Source organism: Natator depressus, chromosome 7 (assembly GCF_965152275.1).
Source record: "Natator depressus isolate rNatDep1 chromosome 7, rNatDep2.hap1, whole genome shotgun sequence".
Taxonomy (NCBI): Eukaryota; Metazoa; Chordata; order Testudines; family Cheloniidae; genus Natator; species Natator depressus.
The window spans coordinates 76,807,134-76,821,460 of record NC_134240.1 but is presented as its reverse complement, the minus strand read 5'-3'; the positions used below and the strand labels follow the sequence as shown (position 1 = coordinate 76,821,460).

Here is a 14,327-nt window from a genome sequence, read left to right as displayed (position 1 = left end):
GGTTTGATCATCAGATAATTGTCTTGCAAAGGTCAAGAGAATGGCATAGCTTTCAGAGCCTGAACAAAGGCACTAGCTGTAGTTTGCCAAATGTGGTTCCTGTATTGCTCCAGTTCCCTTTGACTCACCTATTACTAATATCCCGTGCTATACTTACAGTATAGGTCCAACTATTTCAACAAAGCTGCAATCAAGGAATGACCCGGAATAAAATATAGTACAGAAAAAAGATGGCATGCTCATCAAACTCCTAAAATAACCTTCCTCATGTAAGAAGGATCATCAGTTAAACCCAAACTTTATATGCTATTCTGGATATCTCAATGTAAATAAAAATGAAGATGACACTATCGTGCCATTGGACCAGATTTTCAAGATATTTAATTCATTTTTTCCCCAATACCAACTAATATCTGAGGTCAATAGTTTAATAAAACTCTATGACATTTTACTGAAAGTAAATGACATGTAGGGGCCAATCCCTTACTCATGTAATCACGAACTTCAGTGCTGCCATTCATGGAAGAAAGAATTTCTCCCATGAGTTAATGACTGCAGGATCAGATCCTACAAGTGGGCATCCTTAGTCTTATAATAAAGCAGGTCTGCACTGCATATATGAAACACCCAATTCCAGTCACAGAGGTGGGTTTGCAGCTTCAGAGTCAAGGAAGAAGGCTTGACCAGTATCAGCTAGCAGGTAGTTGCTGGGAAACAAAACAGAGGGAAATTTTCTCCCTACTGAGATTTCCTGAAAAACATGATTATGACCTAAATGGATAAACATAAATTGTCTTTCTAAAAGAAACAGATGCTATCTTGCAGAGATTTATGAATTTCATGTGGTCAAAGGTATAGATGCTTAATGCTATAAACAATACTTTTTGCCCTCAGCTGCAGTATTCATCCATCTGGTGATATGGCTAATAAAATTTGATTCTCACATCACAGGTAAACTGTTTTGGAAATAACCCTGGACCAGTTACTGAAGTTACCTTGTGTGTACACAGAGCATGTACTCTGCCACAAATTCTGCTGTGTATCCTCTGGCACTTTGGTTAATCTGACAAAAGTGTTAGTCATCTGGCAGTCTTAATGGGCCAGATCTTACAGACCTTCCTTATGGCTTGAACTTGCAAAGTTCTGAGTGCTGCCTCGGAACTGCTGAGCATCTTCTGCTCCTGCTGAATCAAGGGCACAACTCACAGGAAGGATTTAGCACTTTTAGACTCAAACTCTTCGCTTTGGCAACACTCCCATTGAAGTTTAGGTTTTCACCAACACATAGTGTATGGTTGCTCTTTCTTCTATGCCCTGTTAGAAACAAACAGTGTGCGCCAGGGGTTTGAGCACCTAGTTAGAAACCAGGTGCTCCTGAGTTCTAATACTAACTCTGTTTCTTTCATATGGCAATAGTGGAACAGTGAAAGCAACTGTGTGACTACAAACCTTGGCCAAGTTACTTGGTCTCCCCCTGTAAAACAGAGATGATAATACAGTTGACTACCTCCAGAGCTGGTGTGAGGATTAATTAATGTCTATAAAGCACTCTGTAAACTTAAAGAGCTGTAGCATGGGTAGGCATTATTATTATTATGAGCACTGTGATAAGAGATATTCGATAGCTTGTTTACAATGGGACACCCAGAGAGTCTTCTCTATTTTGCACTACTTAGCATGTTGCAGCAATGATTCCTTTAAAAAAAAAATTCATAAAACTAGAGTCCTGAAGGGAAAGCGACAGTATAGGTTAACTGTCAAGGTAGGTCATTTCAAATCCTAACAAAGTGTCCCTATAATTTGCACTGAATAATTGTGCTACGTACTCCACCCTAATAACATCAACCTTGGGTGTGATAAATAGAAGTTGTAACATGGAGACTGCAAGTAGAGGAAAGCCCATTACCATAGCCCTCCAGCTCAGAAATAGTGAAGGGGCAGCACATTTGGTACTTAGCACTTCAAATGTAAATAGCATTGCTCTTCTTTAAAGGATTCACTCTATTACCATTTTTCACTTGGAAACATGTAAACTCTTAAATGGGGAAAAATGCTTTTTCTTGTCATACAAAGAAGGTAGTTGCAAAATGACTTACCAAACTCATCACATACACTTTCATTTTCTATAAGAGTTGGGTGATCAAACGTATCCCGACAGTAAAGGATTTGGGGGTTCTTGCTGATTACTGCAATGCCACCAAGGGCTAAAACGAACTGGTCTGTTAGTATTGAAGATGGCTTGTCTTGAACACGCTTTAGCATGGAACGATATCGACAGTACTGTGGATAACTGAGGATTAGCAAATTTGAATCTTCGTCATCCTCACCTGGAAGAAAAATATATAAATTACATTTAATATTACACGAGGAGTAATGCAAAAAAACAAACAAAAAAAAACCCCAAAAAGCAAATAAGGGAATGTATCCGTCACTTCTGGGGCACAATCCAGCTCCCATTGAAGTCAATTGCAAAAAAGTCTCATTGATTTAAATGGGAGCAGGATTAGGCCTCTGCTCTTCAAAGTTCTATCTTCTGTAGGAAAGTATTTTTCAAACACAGAGAGGGCCAACCAATAATACAGACAATGATACATTCACACCCTTTTTTCTTACAGATTTAGGCCCAGACTCTAACACTGTTACTCACAATGAGTCTGACCTTACACCACTGGAGTAAGATACTACTTGACTTAAGTGAGGGTGGCAAAATCTGCCCTTAGCTATTCTGAAAGTGATCTCACACTTCATGAAGTTTGTTGTAAATGCTTTAATAGAGATATTTCATGACCATTTGTACTAAATTTCTAATATAGTCTTATAAAACTAGTCTTTATACCGTTTAAAGTCTTTTTAAAGACAATTAATTGATCACTATGGATCTTCTTGCACCCTCCTTTGAAATATCTAGTATTGGCCACTGTCATTGACAAGATACTGGACTAGACAGGCCATTGGTCTGATCCAGTCTGGCAATGCCTGTTATCCTAAGCAATCCCACCAGATGGAAATAACTTTCCTCACATGAACTGTAAAGGTAGTACCTCAACAAAACACATGTACAGTACAATGCAGTCAAATGAACTTCTCCATAGCTTCTTAATTGCAGATCCAAAATGGAAAACATCCAAAATTGAGAGTTTTCCATTCTGTTATGTTTTAAACAACATTAAGCATCAAGGTAGCTGATTTAGAAAGATCACAATAACGTCTGATCTGGTAACCAGTGGGAAATGTAACAGCAAATGATAGAACGTGAAGCAACAGAAGGCATTGGTATGACCTTTGCAGGCCACTATCCTGCTGTATTTCTATTCATGTTCACTTAAGTCCTCACACTGATTAGCGGGATCTATCTTTCTATGCATATCTATTGAGACGAGCTATAGTCTGTAGTTTATACTTTCTAGTCTACTGCTTCATTACTGAGTAACCTAGCCACTATTTCTGTCACCCAACCAGATAATTAAATATTTAATCACACTACCAATACCCACATAACCTTTCTTCTTCTTAAGTGAATAGTATACTTCAAAGGTTGGAAAGAACAGTAGGAGAAATCCTGGTCCCACTGAAATCAAAGGTAAAACTCCCATTGAGACGATTTTATTCTTCATGTCTACAGGTAATGCTCGTTTTGATTAAGATTCTAAAGCAGAAATACAGAACTTTTTTAAAAGTATGAAATGTGTGTTTTGAGTGGTAATGTGGAAAAAATAAATACTAACGTACTTTAGACTTTCTCCAAAACTCTACTGTTATAGATGAAAGCATTATTTGAAAAATCAACATTAAATGTTAAGCTGAAAGTACTAGCTTTACAACAGTTCTTGAAAACAATCACTTTCCTAAGTACTGAGCCTTTTCACCTCCTCTGGCGTCAACAGAGGAAACCAAAACCATTCCTTTTGTCTACATGCATGGGTAATACCTTTGGCACACACCATCTGAATGACTGTTCTAAGAAAGGTAGACTTATACCTTTTGGTCAGTTAGGGTGTGGCATGATCTTTTTATTTATCCCATGAGCGAATGCAACAACATGATTGTGAAAATAGCACCTTGCTGTATGTGTCGTCTCTCCTCATTCATAAGAACCCCTAAATCAGGATCAGGGGCCAGAGTCTTCAAGAGGCAGCAAGCACATGATCCATCCTTGAGGTACAATGAAAGTTTAATGTAGGCCTGCTACTGCTGCTCTATCTCTTCACAGAAGTATTGGTGAATTAAATCTGTTGATCAGACAGCACTTTTCTTATGCCAGGATGTGGTCAGCCTTTGTAACAAGGTGTATATAAATATGCCTCCCATAAGTCTTTGTAGCAAACCATTTGTTTCCACTAAAATGTATAATAAGTCACTACACAGAATTCTGTACGCTGTTCTGGGCTTGATGAATGACATTTTAACTCAAGCTGATTCCATCAGTTAAAGCCAAATCACCATTTACAGAGCTGTTATTCTACATATTTGTTGCTTTAGCTATTTTTTTGCTTCTTATGCAATTCGTAAGTGCATAAACAAACTTGGATGGAAAGCTAAGCAGGCAATAACTGTCGCCAATACATGCTTTGTAATGCATTTCCCCCTTCCCTATTCACAACAGGTTCAACAGAGAAATCTAAGAATGGATAAACTGCACTTTTTTTTAGCGAAAGACAAAGAGTGTTCCTAGAACAAAGATTTTCTTTCACCCACACCCACAGGAGCAAAGAAAATCAAAGTAGATCTAACCCCAAGAAAATAGACCCCGCCCCCCCCAAAAGGAGTTTTCTTCTAACAGAATCTAGTGTAGATGTCATCCGATTCCATTAGTGTATTGGGCTGTACTTGTCTGTATAAAAGAATCAGAACGAGTCTGCGGCCGCTATAAACTGATATTTAAACGGTGATAATCACTTACCCTTAAAATAAGGAAAAATAATTTTATTTTAAAAATATTTCATTAAGCTCTTATTGAACAGAAGACGTTAAATTACTGAAGCTAATATTAGTTTCAATAATGAGAACTGTACATAGTAAAAGATTATACCTACACTACATTGCTTGTAAGGCTTAGCTGAAATTACTCTAATCCTATACTTATATTGTAATTACATATTTAATAACCTCTCTCAATGTCAATTTTTCATTTATTTATATATTTCAAGTTCAAAACAGATTTCTGTAGAGAAATGGTAATTACAATGTGTGGTTCCACCCGTGCTTTGCAAATACTAATACTAACTATATATGTATAGATTTAATCCATGTAGTTTCTTTGAAGCGGTGGGGCAGCTTTGGCATGGTCTGGCATTCATGTTGAATTGCATGTTGTTCAAGTTGTCTTTGTATGAGCTTCAGGGAACACCAAACACAATGAATCTATGCAGCATTGACTTTCCAAATGAGTACAGCCATTTTTGATCTTTCAGATCAAAAATGACTTACAGAAAGAACAGAGATATACAGAAACTTGCTTTTTGTTTGCTTGTTTCTGAAACATCAGACTATAATGGTTATTGCTAACCACCATAATCTACTTCTAACATCAGTAAGCTTTTTTCTTTCTTTAGAAAGACCTTCACACCAGGATTTTATAGAGCTTGATGGAAAAAGTATGCATGTTCCTTCCTGCACCTAATTGCCTCTACTGCAAAATCTGCCAAGTATTTTGCCCTTTAGTTCTTTTAATCGTATTAGTGTGAATGCATTTTGATGCCAACAGAAACAAACATTTAAAGATTTTTGCTTAAAAGAGTCCAAATAGGCCTATGTTAGAAACACAAATTCTCCTCCTCCTCCCCGAGTAGATGTAGTTATTTTTCAAAAGAAATATGAATTTGCTCTTCTCATAGGACTAAACGTCTAGTTTCAACCCAATTTAAGCAAAATAATGTCAATATTCACTGCTCTCACAATGATTTATGCTACCTTCTGTTACTTTATTATATTAGACATTCCTTTCTCTAAGCTTTATACTTTCACTGTGCTCCTAGCAACCAAGCAAAGGCTGAGCACCAACTTTATGTACGTGGCACAACTCCAGATTTCACTGTTATTGATAATTATATTGAAGTTTCAATTTAATTGCTACTCTGTTGTGACACAGAATATTTTTCATAATAAGACATTTCTCATTTGCTGTCCATTCATTTCTGATATTACTGAAAATGAATTTTTATTCCAGAAAACAGAAGTAGAACAATGATACAGATAAGAGTACATACATCTGTTACTACCATTACCAACACTGTAATGTGAAGCAAAAAAAAATTGTGAATATAATTTCTCGGAAGGTAATTTTCCTTTCAGTCTAAGTGCTCTTAGTCATCTTACAGTTGCTCAATGATTTCCTGTTCTAATTACAAGACATTATACAGAAAGGCGTTTGTAAAAAGGAAATGTGCTGGTGCATAAGACTCAATAGCTTGAATTGGCTGGTAGTATTTAAAATTCCAAACTTGTGCATCAACTTTATCAATTCTCTGTTCCAGCTTTGTGCAATGTGTCCTACCACAAATCTAAATATCTCCCCCAAGGCAGTTAAGTTAGCACAAATGTATACATCAAAGAGGAAAATACACTCGCAGCTAAACTGCTGAAAAAAAGATCAGTTATTTTTTTCTCACTGAAGCTGTTAAATTGGAGGCAAGCCAAGGCAAGGAGTGGAAAATATTAAAAAGTAAAGAGCTTGATTAAAAAGAGACAGAGAGATTCAGTCCTAAATCTAAATGAATGTGCCACAAAGTATTTCATAAAAACATACTGTGACGTAAATTACACATCAGTATTGTACTGTTGTGGTTATTTTGAGAAATAGTTTGTACTGTAAGTCAGCTGGTAAAGCCCCACCCTTAATGATTTTGTAATTCTCTATACAGCAATCAACTGAAGCAGTCATGAAATTGCCAAGAAGGAAAACAGACAGAGCTGTAGAGTATGTAATAAAAAGATAATGTACTTTTAACATAACAGAACTAGAAGATTGTTTTTATTAACTAAAAAACTACTAAAAGGTCCCAGGCTTGCCATTTGTTTTGATAAATGTTAACACAGGTCTTCATAAGATAAGCAATGAAAGTACTAGGGGAACTAAATAAAGTGGGACGATGCATTGGTGTATGGGCTGCAAATTGAACAAGGCAGTTATTTTGAATGCACGGTGAAAATAAAGAAAGATGCAAGGCTTTGACCATCAAACTTTTTTCCTGAATAATCTGCAAAGGAAACTATGAAGAGCATTAACACAGCTGCTTTCTTTCGTTGCAGATTGTTACGAAGAAGGCCTCATGGATGACATGCCTATCTTAATTTATTTACCATTTTCTACATACGTTTATTTGGCTACATTGCCAACAAGAAGCAGAGAATCAGTAATGGATGAAAAAGTGGGAGACTTTTAATGATAAAGAATGGAAAGGGCTAGCCACGTCAACTGACTGGGACTAGAGCTTTCAATGAGAGTTGAGTGCCTGACTCCCTTAGGCGCCTTTCAAAATCCCAATCCCAATCCACGGCCCTGCAGCAAGACTGGAGTCTTAGCTCAAAGTCACCAGCTACCACCAAGGCAGGTTAAAATGACAGGTCTCCACCTGCGGCACCTGGACCTGCAAAGCAGATGCATCCATCTGGCACTGTCAGTAGGTGACACAGTAGCCAGCCTGGCCCCCTATGCAAAGGCCCATATTTGGGCAGGAAGTGGTTATCTTACCTGCACCTGCCACCTGAGAAGATAATAAAGCTTTACCCCATGAGTGCTAATGAACCACAGAGCTGCCACCCTTGAGAGAAGGTCACTATCCTCCTATCTTTACCTCTCTGTAAAATCAGTATACATGTGTATGAAAAATGGAGACACATGTGGCTGTTTCAACAAAAACCAATGACTGTGGACCATAAAGGAAGTAAAAACAAATCTACACCGTGAACGTGTCCATTACAATAAAGTCCAAGAGCCGTAACACAGCTGTCCAACTGGGATAAACAAACATAATTATGAAAAACAGAAGAACTATGAGAAGGGAGGGAGAAGAAAGAGCTGGTACCTGGTGTGCAAAGTTTTAAATTGACTCACCAGGTGAATAAGGACCACCATTCCTCACCAGCTCCTTCTACCACCACCCAGTCACAACTGCCTTGTCCACTGTCAGGTGTGTGCAGTTGATGCAGTTTCAATGCCAATAACATGCTAAATCTCTGAGTAGTCCTGTGGGGCATGGGACATTTCTCCTAGCCAAAGAGCCCTTGCAGGCAAGTTATTGTTGGCTGGGTGGGGAGAATTAATCAGCATACACTGCTGTCCTTTCTGGTAGTCATGAAGTGAATGGATGCAATATGGACCATTTCCCTTTGTCCGAAGAAATAGCTGTGACTTCAACTTCAACACCATGGGCTTCAATCAGCTATTCTACAAGGGCAAAGCATCTTCTGCGTTCTACGGCATACCGGTGATCTCCCCCCAGCCCCCAAAAAGAGGGAGCACACTGAAGAGAACTCTTAATTTCCAGCCTAACATTTCATTTCTGCTGTCTTCATTTGTTCTTGTAAAACTACGCAGTATGCCTTGGCTAGGTAATTAATTACAACACTTTTAAAATATTAATGTTTGAATTATTGCATTTAGTTCATGAAGAAATGCAAATAAAATAATTAGTTAACCCTGCTAGATGAACCTGCAAATCTTTGTTTTCAGGATTAAATAAATTTGGGTAAATTATCCACACAACAGGGATACTGCTTTGTTGACAGGACTTTTAGGAAGTAAAGCCATCCATGTTTACATGTCCCTGTTTTATGCAACTCCCCTCTGTTTGAATGCTAATGCAATCAAGAACAAAGGCAATGTATTATAGTAAATGGAATAACGTGATTTTTAATGTGTTTACTGGATAATGGCGACATTAGCAAGTTGTCCATCACAATCATTTTCCATGGATATTTAGTTGTCCTATTTTATTTTTAAATTGATAACTTCAAATAGAAAAGATATATGGCCAATATACAGAATGAAATGCAGACAAAATCTTTCTGGATGTGTCAGATGTTTTTCCCCCCATAAGGAGAACAGGGGACTAATTCACAGAGTCTTATGTCATTTCCACAACCCCTCTGTTTTCTGTAAGAACATCACCAGTTCAGAGAGTTCCTAAAATTAGTTTAACATCTGAAAGAAAGAAAACACTTACAAATCTACTGGAGACTGAAACTACTGTTCAATCCCACGGCAATGCAGTCATATAAAACCCCCAGAACTATCTAATATGTACTTAAAGCCTGGGGCTGAAGAACATTATTTTACAGCTAGTGATTTGGATCTGATCTGTTCCAGTCCTACTTAACAAAGTCAAAATTGAGTATGTTGATCAATGACTGGCAGTGGATCCACATAATCAAATCTTCCATAATATTTATCTTGTTAAATCATTTTAAATTCAAATAATAAATTCAATTTTGGGGGAAGATGAAAGAGATTTAATACTGAAAAAGAGAATTATGTGTACAAGTATCCAACCAGACATTCTCATCCTTTTTTATACCATGAACAAATATTAAGCTAATCAAAACCGCAGCTCCTGAGCTCCCTCCCCCACCGAATCTTTTGTATATCTTGGGAAGCAGGTTCTGAGGTGCTTCTAGCATTTGAAGAGGACTGGCTGACAAGCCTAATAATATTCAGCTCTTATATACACTTTTCATTCATAGCCCTCAAAGTGCTTTACAAAGATGAGTAAATATCATTATCCCCATTATACAGATAGAGAAACTGAGAGAGGGCTTAAAGAAAACCTATCCAAGGTCACAAATTCTAGTAAATGACAGAGCTAGTAAGAGAATTCAGGGACGAAAACCAAGTCAATGGACGTTTTGCGATTGACTTCAATGCAGCCAAGATTTTCACCCCAGTTTTTCCCAATTCCCAGTCCAATGCACTATCCACCATTCAGCTAACATGCTTCCAAGAAAGACCAAAGAAACTGGCAAAATTCACATTGGACATAACCAAACAACTCTATGAGGTTGTTCTTGCCTATTCCACAGGTGAATTAGGCTGAGCAAATGAGAGCTGGCTCAAGACGCTCCACACTTTCCATGTTAGACAATTGCCAGCAACTCCCTCGAAGCTCACAAATCACACACTGAGGACCACAGTTTTCTTTCTTAAGGGAAAAAAAGTCTGTTTGAAAATTATTTTCTGCGTCCTATCTCACCTTTACTTTACAGATTACATTGTGTGTCTTCTTGGTGTTCTCCTCTCTGGCCTGGGAGACGCTATCTTCCTTCTCTCATCTGGTATTTTTCAGACCCTAGTTTTCATCTCCCAGTTAGTGGTTGGTAATTGCCACACAGCAGAAGCCCAGGGTGCAGAAAATTTAGCTCTTGCAAAGGGTACAGCCAAGTTCAGAAATGGGCTCTGATGTGCTCTCCTATCACCCCCCAAGAGACTGGAGTTGTATGACCCAACCCAAACAAAAGTGAAACTAAAGATTTGTTCTCTCTCTATTTTTAAAGCTATAGGACTAGTTTTGGGAATGAGTCAACCCAAATCCTCAAGGTGATGGATCATTTCAGGAAATCACACACGGTGATACAAAAGGTTTTGTCATCTGCCTTATTAGACCTCTAAAGAGAATGTAGATGTGGGAAAGGGAGAATGAAAATAGACCCACGCAAAGGCTCGCTGTTCTCTTTAGCACACTGAATGTTCTGTGTAATATGGAACATTCGAGTTATATGTACATCAGCTTTGAAAGAAATGTTTATCCTGGTTGTCTTGGTTACTGATAAGACACTTCAATTCCGCTGATAATGAAAAGAATGAATAAAAAAGGAATAAAATATAATTTGGGAATATGACGAGGCCGAGAAGAGGAATCAAGTGACATCAAACAAGCTGATTATAATTTAAATGTCTTTATTTTTCTGTATTTGCTTTTAAACAATCTAATGCCCTAATATGGCAGCTGCTTCAGTTTTAGCAAACAAACAGTAAAAATCCCTTTTAATAATGAAGGAAAAATAATATATTTTGCTTTAACTGAATTCAAACACCATTTCATTTTTTTTCTGCCGTGGGATTGGCACAGTGAACAGCCAGATAATAAGTGTTATCATTCACACAGACATAACTGAACCAGCACTTTGTAGTTAAATGCAATTCACAAAGTGCAATTTAACTGCACCATTTTCAACAGTCACTGAACACCATCCAAAGCACCAATGAAGCGTAGTTAAATCAGGCCCTGATTCTGCAAACACTTAAGCAGGTGAGTAACTTTACTCATGTTAATAGTTCCATGGACTTCAATGGGACTACTCATGTGCTTAAAGTTGTGCTTATGCTTAAGTGTTTTCAAGACTTGGACCATACATTGTACTTAAAAAAGAAAAAATCTATGTTTTGGTCTCCTTCCATCCAGGATGCAACATAGCATCTTCATTGCCCTGCCCTGATAAAGCAACTTTAATTTTGAGGCTGTAACTCAGTGTCATGTGGCTTAGTAGTAGGGCTTTGGGAGATAAATGGAAAACCTAATGTTTTCAAACCACCTTTTTGTCTTTCAGTGTCTAGGCATTCTGAGCATGCCCAGTGCTGTGGTATGCCCTTCACACTGTTTCGTTAGTTGCTACATTTTTAGCTACCTACCTCAAGCTGAGGAGAGAGCACATGTATACCTTTCTCTGATGCCAAAATCAAAATGTTTCTACAGAACCTCCAGAGCCAGTTATTTGATCAGTAACAACAAATTTCTGCCACATCTGGGTGTCCCCAGATACCCTGCCTTTGATGGCTGACCTGAGGAAACTGAGAAGATGAAGACCCACCACCAGTCTCACCAAATTCCATTTAAAGGTCCTAACCCTTGATTAAATAGGTTATGTTGCCCTTATTCTGCCAGCTTGAAACAGTCTGTGTCTCCCACACACAAAGAGAGAGACATTTATGCACCATTAGTTAAAAGGGACTGTTATCACGACCTTTTCCTATAAGGCATAATGAAGTGCCTTCACTTTCCACTACCCCCAAAAGTATGAGTCAAAAGCCTTATCTTTGTTTTTCATGCAAGAGCCCTTTCACTATCATTCTGAAAATTCAGAGGAACTTTGGCCCCCTTGAAATAGCAAGTACAGTAGCCACCACTCTCACAAGCCATGTAATGAGGAGTGGAGGGTGGAAACCGTCCAGTGATTTAAACAGTTAAGCTTTGCTCTTGACATTTATGCCCTCTTTGAAACCCTTAATGAAATTACAACCCTGTTAATTCTTGCAGGGTATAATTTATTTAGTATACATAAAAACTGCCTTTTACACGATTTACAGTTTACAACACACAGGCAATATCTGGCTCTGTATAAAAATAACGAGCTCACTAGAGTGATTTCTCTGACACATGGAGAAGTGAGAATAATTACATTTTACTGAGTGTGTCTCATTACATTGATTTACGTAAGATTTTCAAAGCTGCAAAAATATTATTTTCAATTTCATTTGTTTCCAGCAATTCTCTGTGAAGGTGGTTAGTAAAACCTTCAGCAATCTTCATCAATATGGACCAATATTGTACCCTTCTCATGTAGACATGTGACAGAGGGATAATAGGGTCTAGTAACACCACAGTCAGGCGTTTCTTTTCTATTTAATGTTTCCGTGTGTGCCAAACATAATGTAACAGACAAGTGTTAGAGAGACATGCAGGGAGGAGGAGGAATAGAGAGCTTTAAAAGAGATTCTTACTAGAGACGCAGTATGCTTAATCTTCAACAACATTCAGTAGCAATTTATTTGCAGCCATTTTCTCTGTTAACCTTTCACACTAGAACAGGTAAGATAGAGCACAAGACAATTTGTCAACTGCCAGATAGGAACAAAAGAACCAATTTTAAGAAGCTCCAGTATTCTTTTATATTTGTTTTGCAACATTTTAATAACTTTTTGTGGAAGCCAATCAAAGAAAAGAAAAAAAAAATCAAGCTAGGAAGCAAAAACTCTGTTAAAAATATTTTACAGATAAACTCATGGTATCTTTTTCAGCGTAATTACACATTTCTGCTCTTAGAGCCCATAGTGAAAAATGCATTTAATGCTGGGAAAATGTGATTGTTTTTAAAATAAGAATAATCACACATTTCCACTTGTTAATTATTTTCTTTAGTCTTTTCTGTCCATCAGCCAATCTCTGTGCAACAAGTGTCTGTTATCCACTACCACCTGGGAGCGTCTCTCCTCCTTCTCCATGACTGAGTGAAAATGAAGATGAGATGGAAGCGGAACATAAATTCATAGATCATAGGGCCAGAAGGAACCATTGTGATCATCTAGTCTGACCTCATGTCCCAAGGAATACCTTATCTTGAAGGAAAACAATAAAAAGGAGAAACAGAGGAAAAAGACAGCTAACATTTGCCCTCTCTTAGATAACACTGAATAGCATTTTGACAGGAAACTAAGGGATATCCAGGAAAAAGATGAGGGAGGGGGAAAAGGTACTGGATTGGGATTCAGGAGACCTGGGTTTGATTCTCAGCCGGGCTGAAGACGCCCTGTGTGATCTGTGGTAAGTCACTCTGGGACACATTCTCATTTCTTTGGGGAAAGGAACTCTCCAGGCATCCACCCATGGGGTTAGAAAGGGGCAGCTCCTACATTTGGATTCCTTCCTCTGCCAAGAAAGGGGGTGTATTGGGAGGAGCAGGGGGCGTGCTGGGAGTGGGTGGGTATGAGGTACAGCAGATTTGTGCTATTTGGCCAATTCTTAACTATTAAAGCTTATCTTTGGTAAAAGAAGAGCCCTCAACTTCATTTTTAAAGGAATGTTTCTGCTGAATAAGCACATCTAGAGTGTCTGATGAGCAGGCAATGAAATACCAACAACTTGGCTGGAAATCTGATAAAGTGTTCAGAAAATTTATTAATTTTATTAAAAGTCAGAAAGCTTCCTTCTAAATTCCCTTGGAAAATTTTGTGCAGGTTTCCCCATGTTATTGAACATTAGTTATGCCCTGAGAGAAGTGTGATGCACAAAAGGAGAGAAATAAGCACCTGACAAGTCCTCTTGGATCAAATCCTGGTCTCACTGAAAAACTAGCTTATCTATCAGACTTCAATGAGACCAGGACTTGGCCCCTTCTGATTTGTTTGTTAATGGCATCTTTAAGAGAGATGCAAGAATTCATGGTGAGAGAAGATGTGCAAGTGAAGAAAGACATTGTTAGGTCAGCCTGAGAGGTAAAGTCTGCTGGTTAAGGGATATATGTCCTTATCGAAAGCCCATTGAAATCAATGCAAAGACTCCCATTGACTTCAGTAGACTCTGAATCAGGCACATTACTATACAATTTGCTGTTCTATA

At 38.0% G+C, this 14,327-nt stretch overlaps 1 protein-coding gene across 1 annotated transcript in view; it reads right to left on the bottom strand.

The window, feature by feature from the left end:
* Window positions 1–14,327, bottom strand: part of ARID5B (AT-rich interaction domain 5B) — a 147,321-nt gene that overhangs the window by 81,024 nt on the left and 51,970 nt on the right. The window contains exon 4 of the mRNA XM_074958845.1: window positions 2,097–2,327. Within this exon, the coding sequence (XP_074814946.1) occupies window positions 2,097–2,327 (231 nt within the window). The remainder of the gene's footprint in view (window positions 1–2,096; window positions 2,328–14,327) is intronic.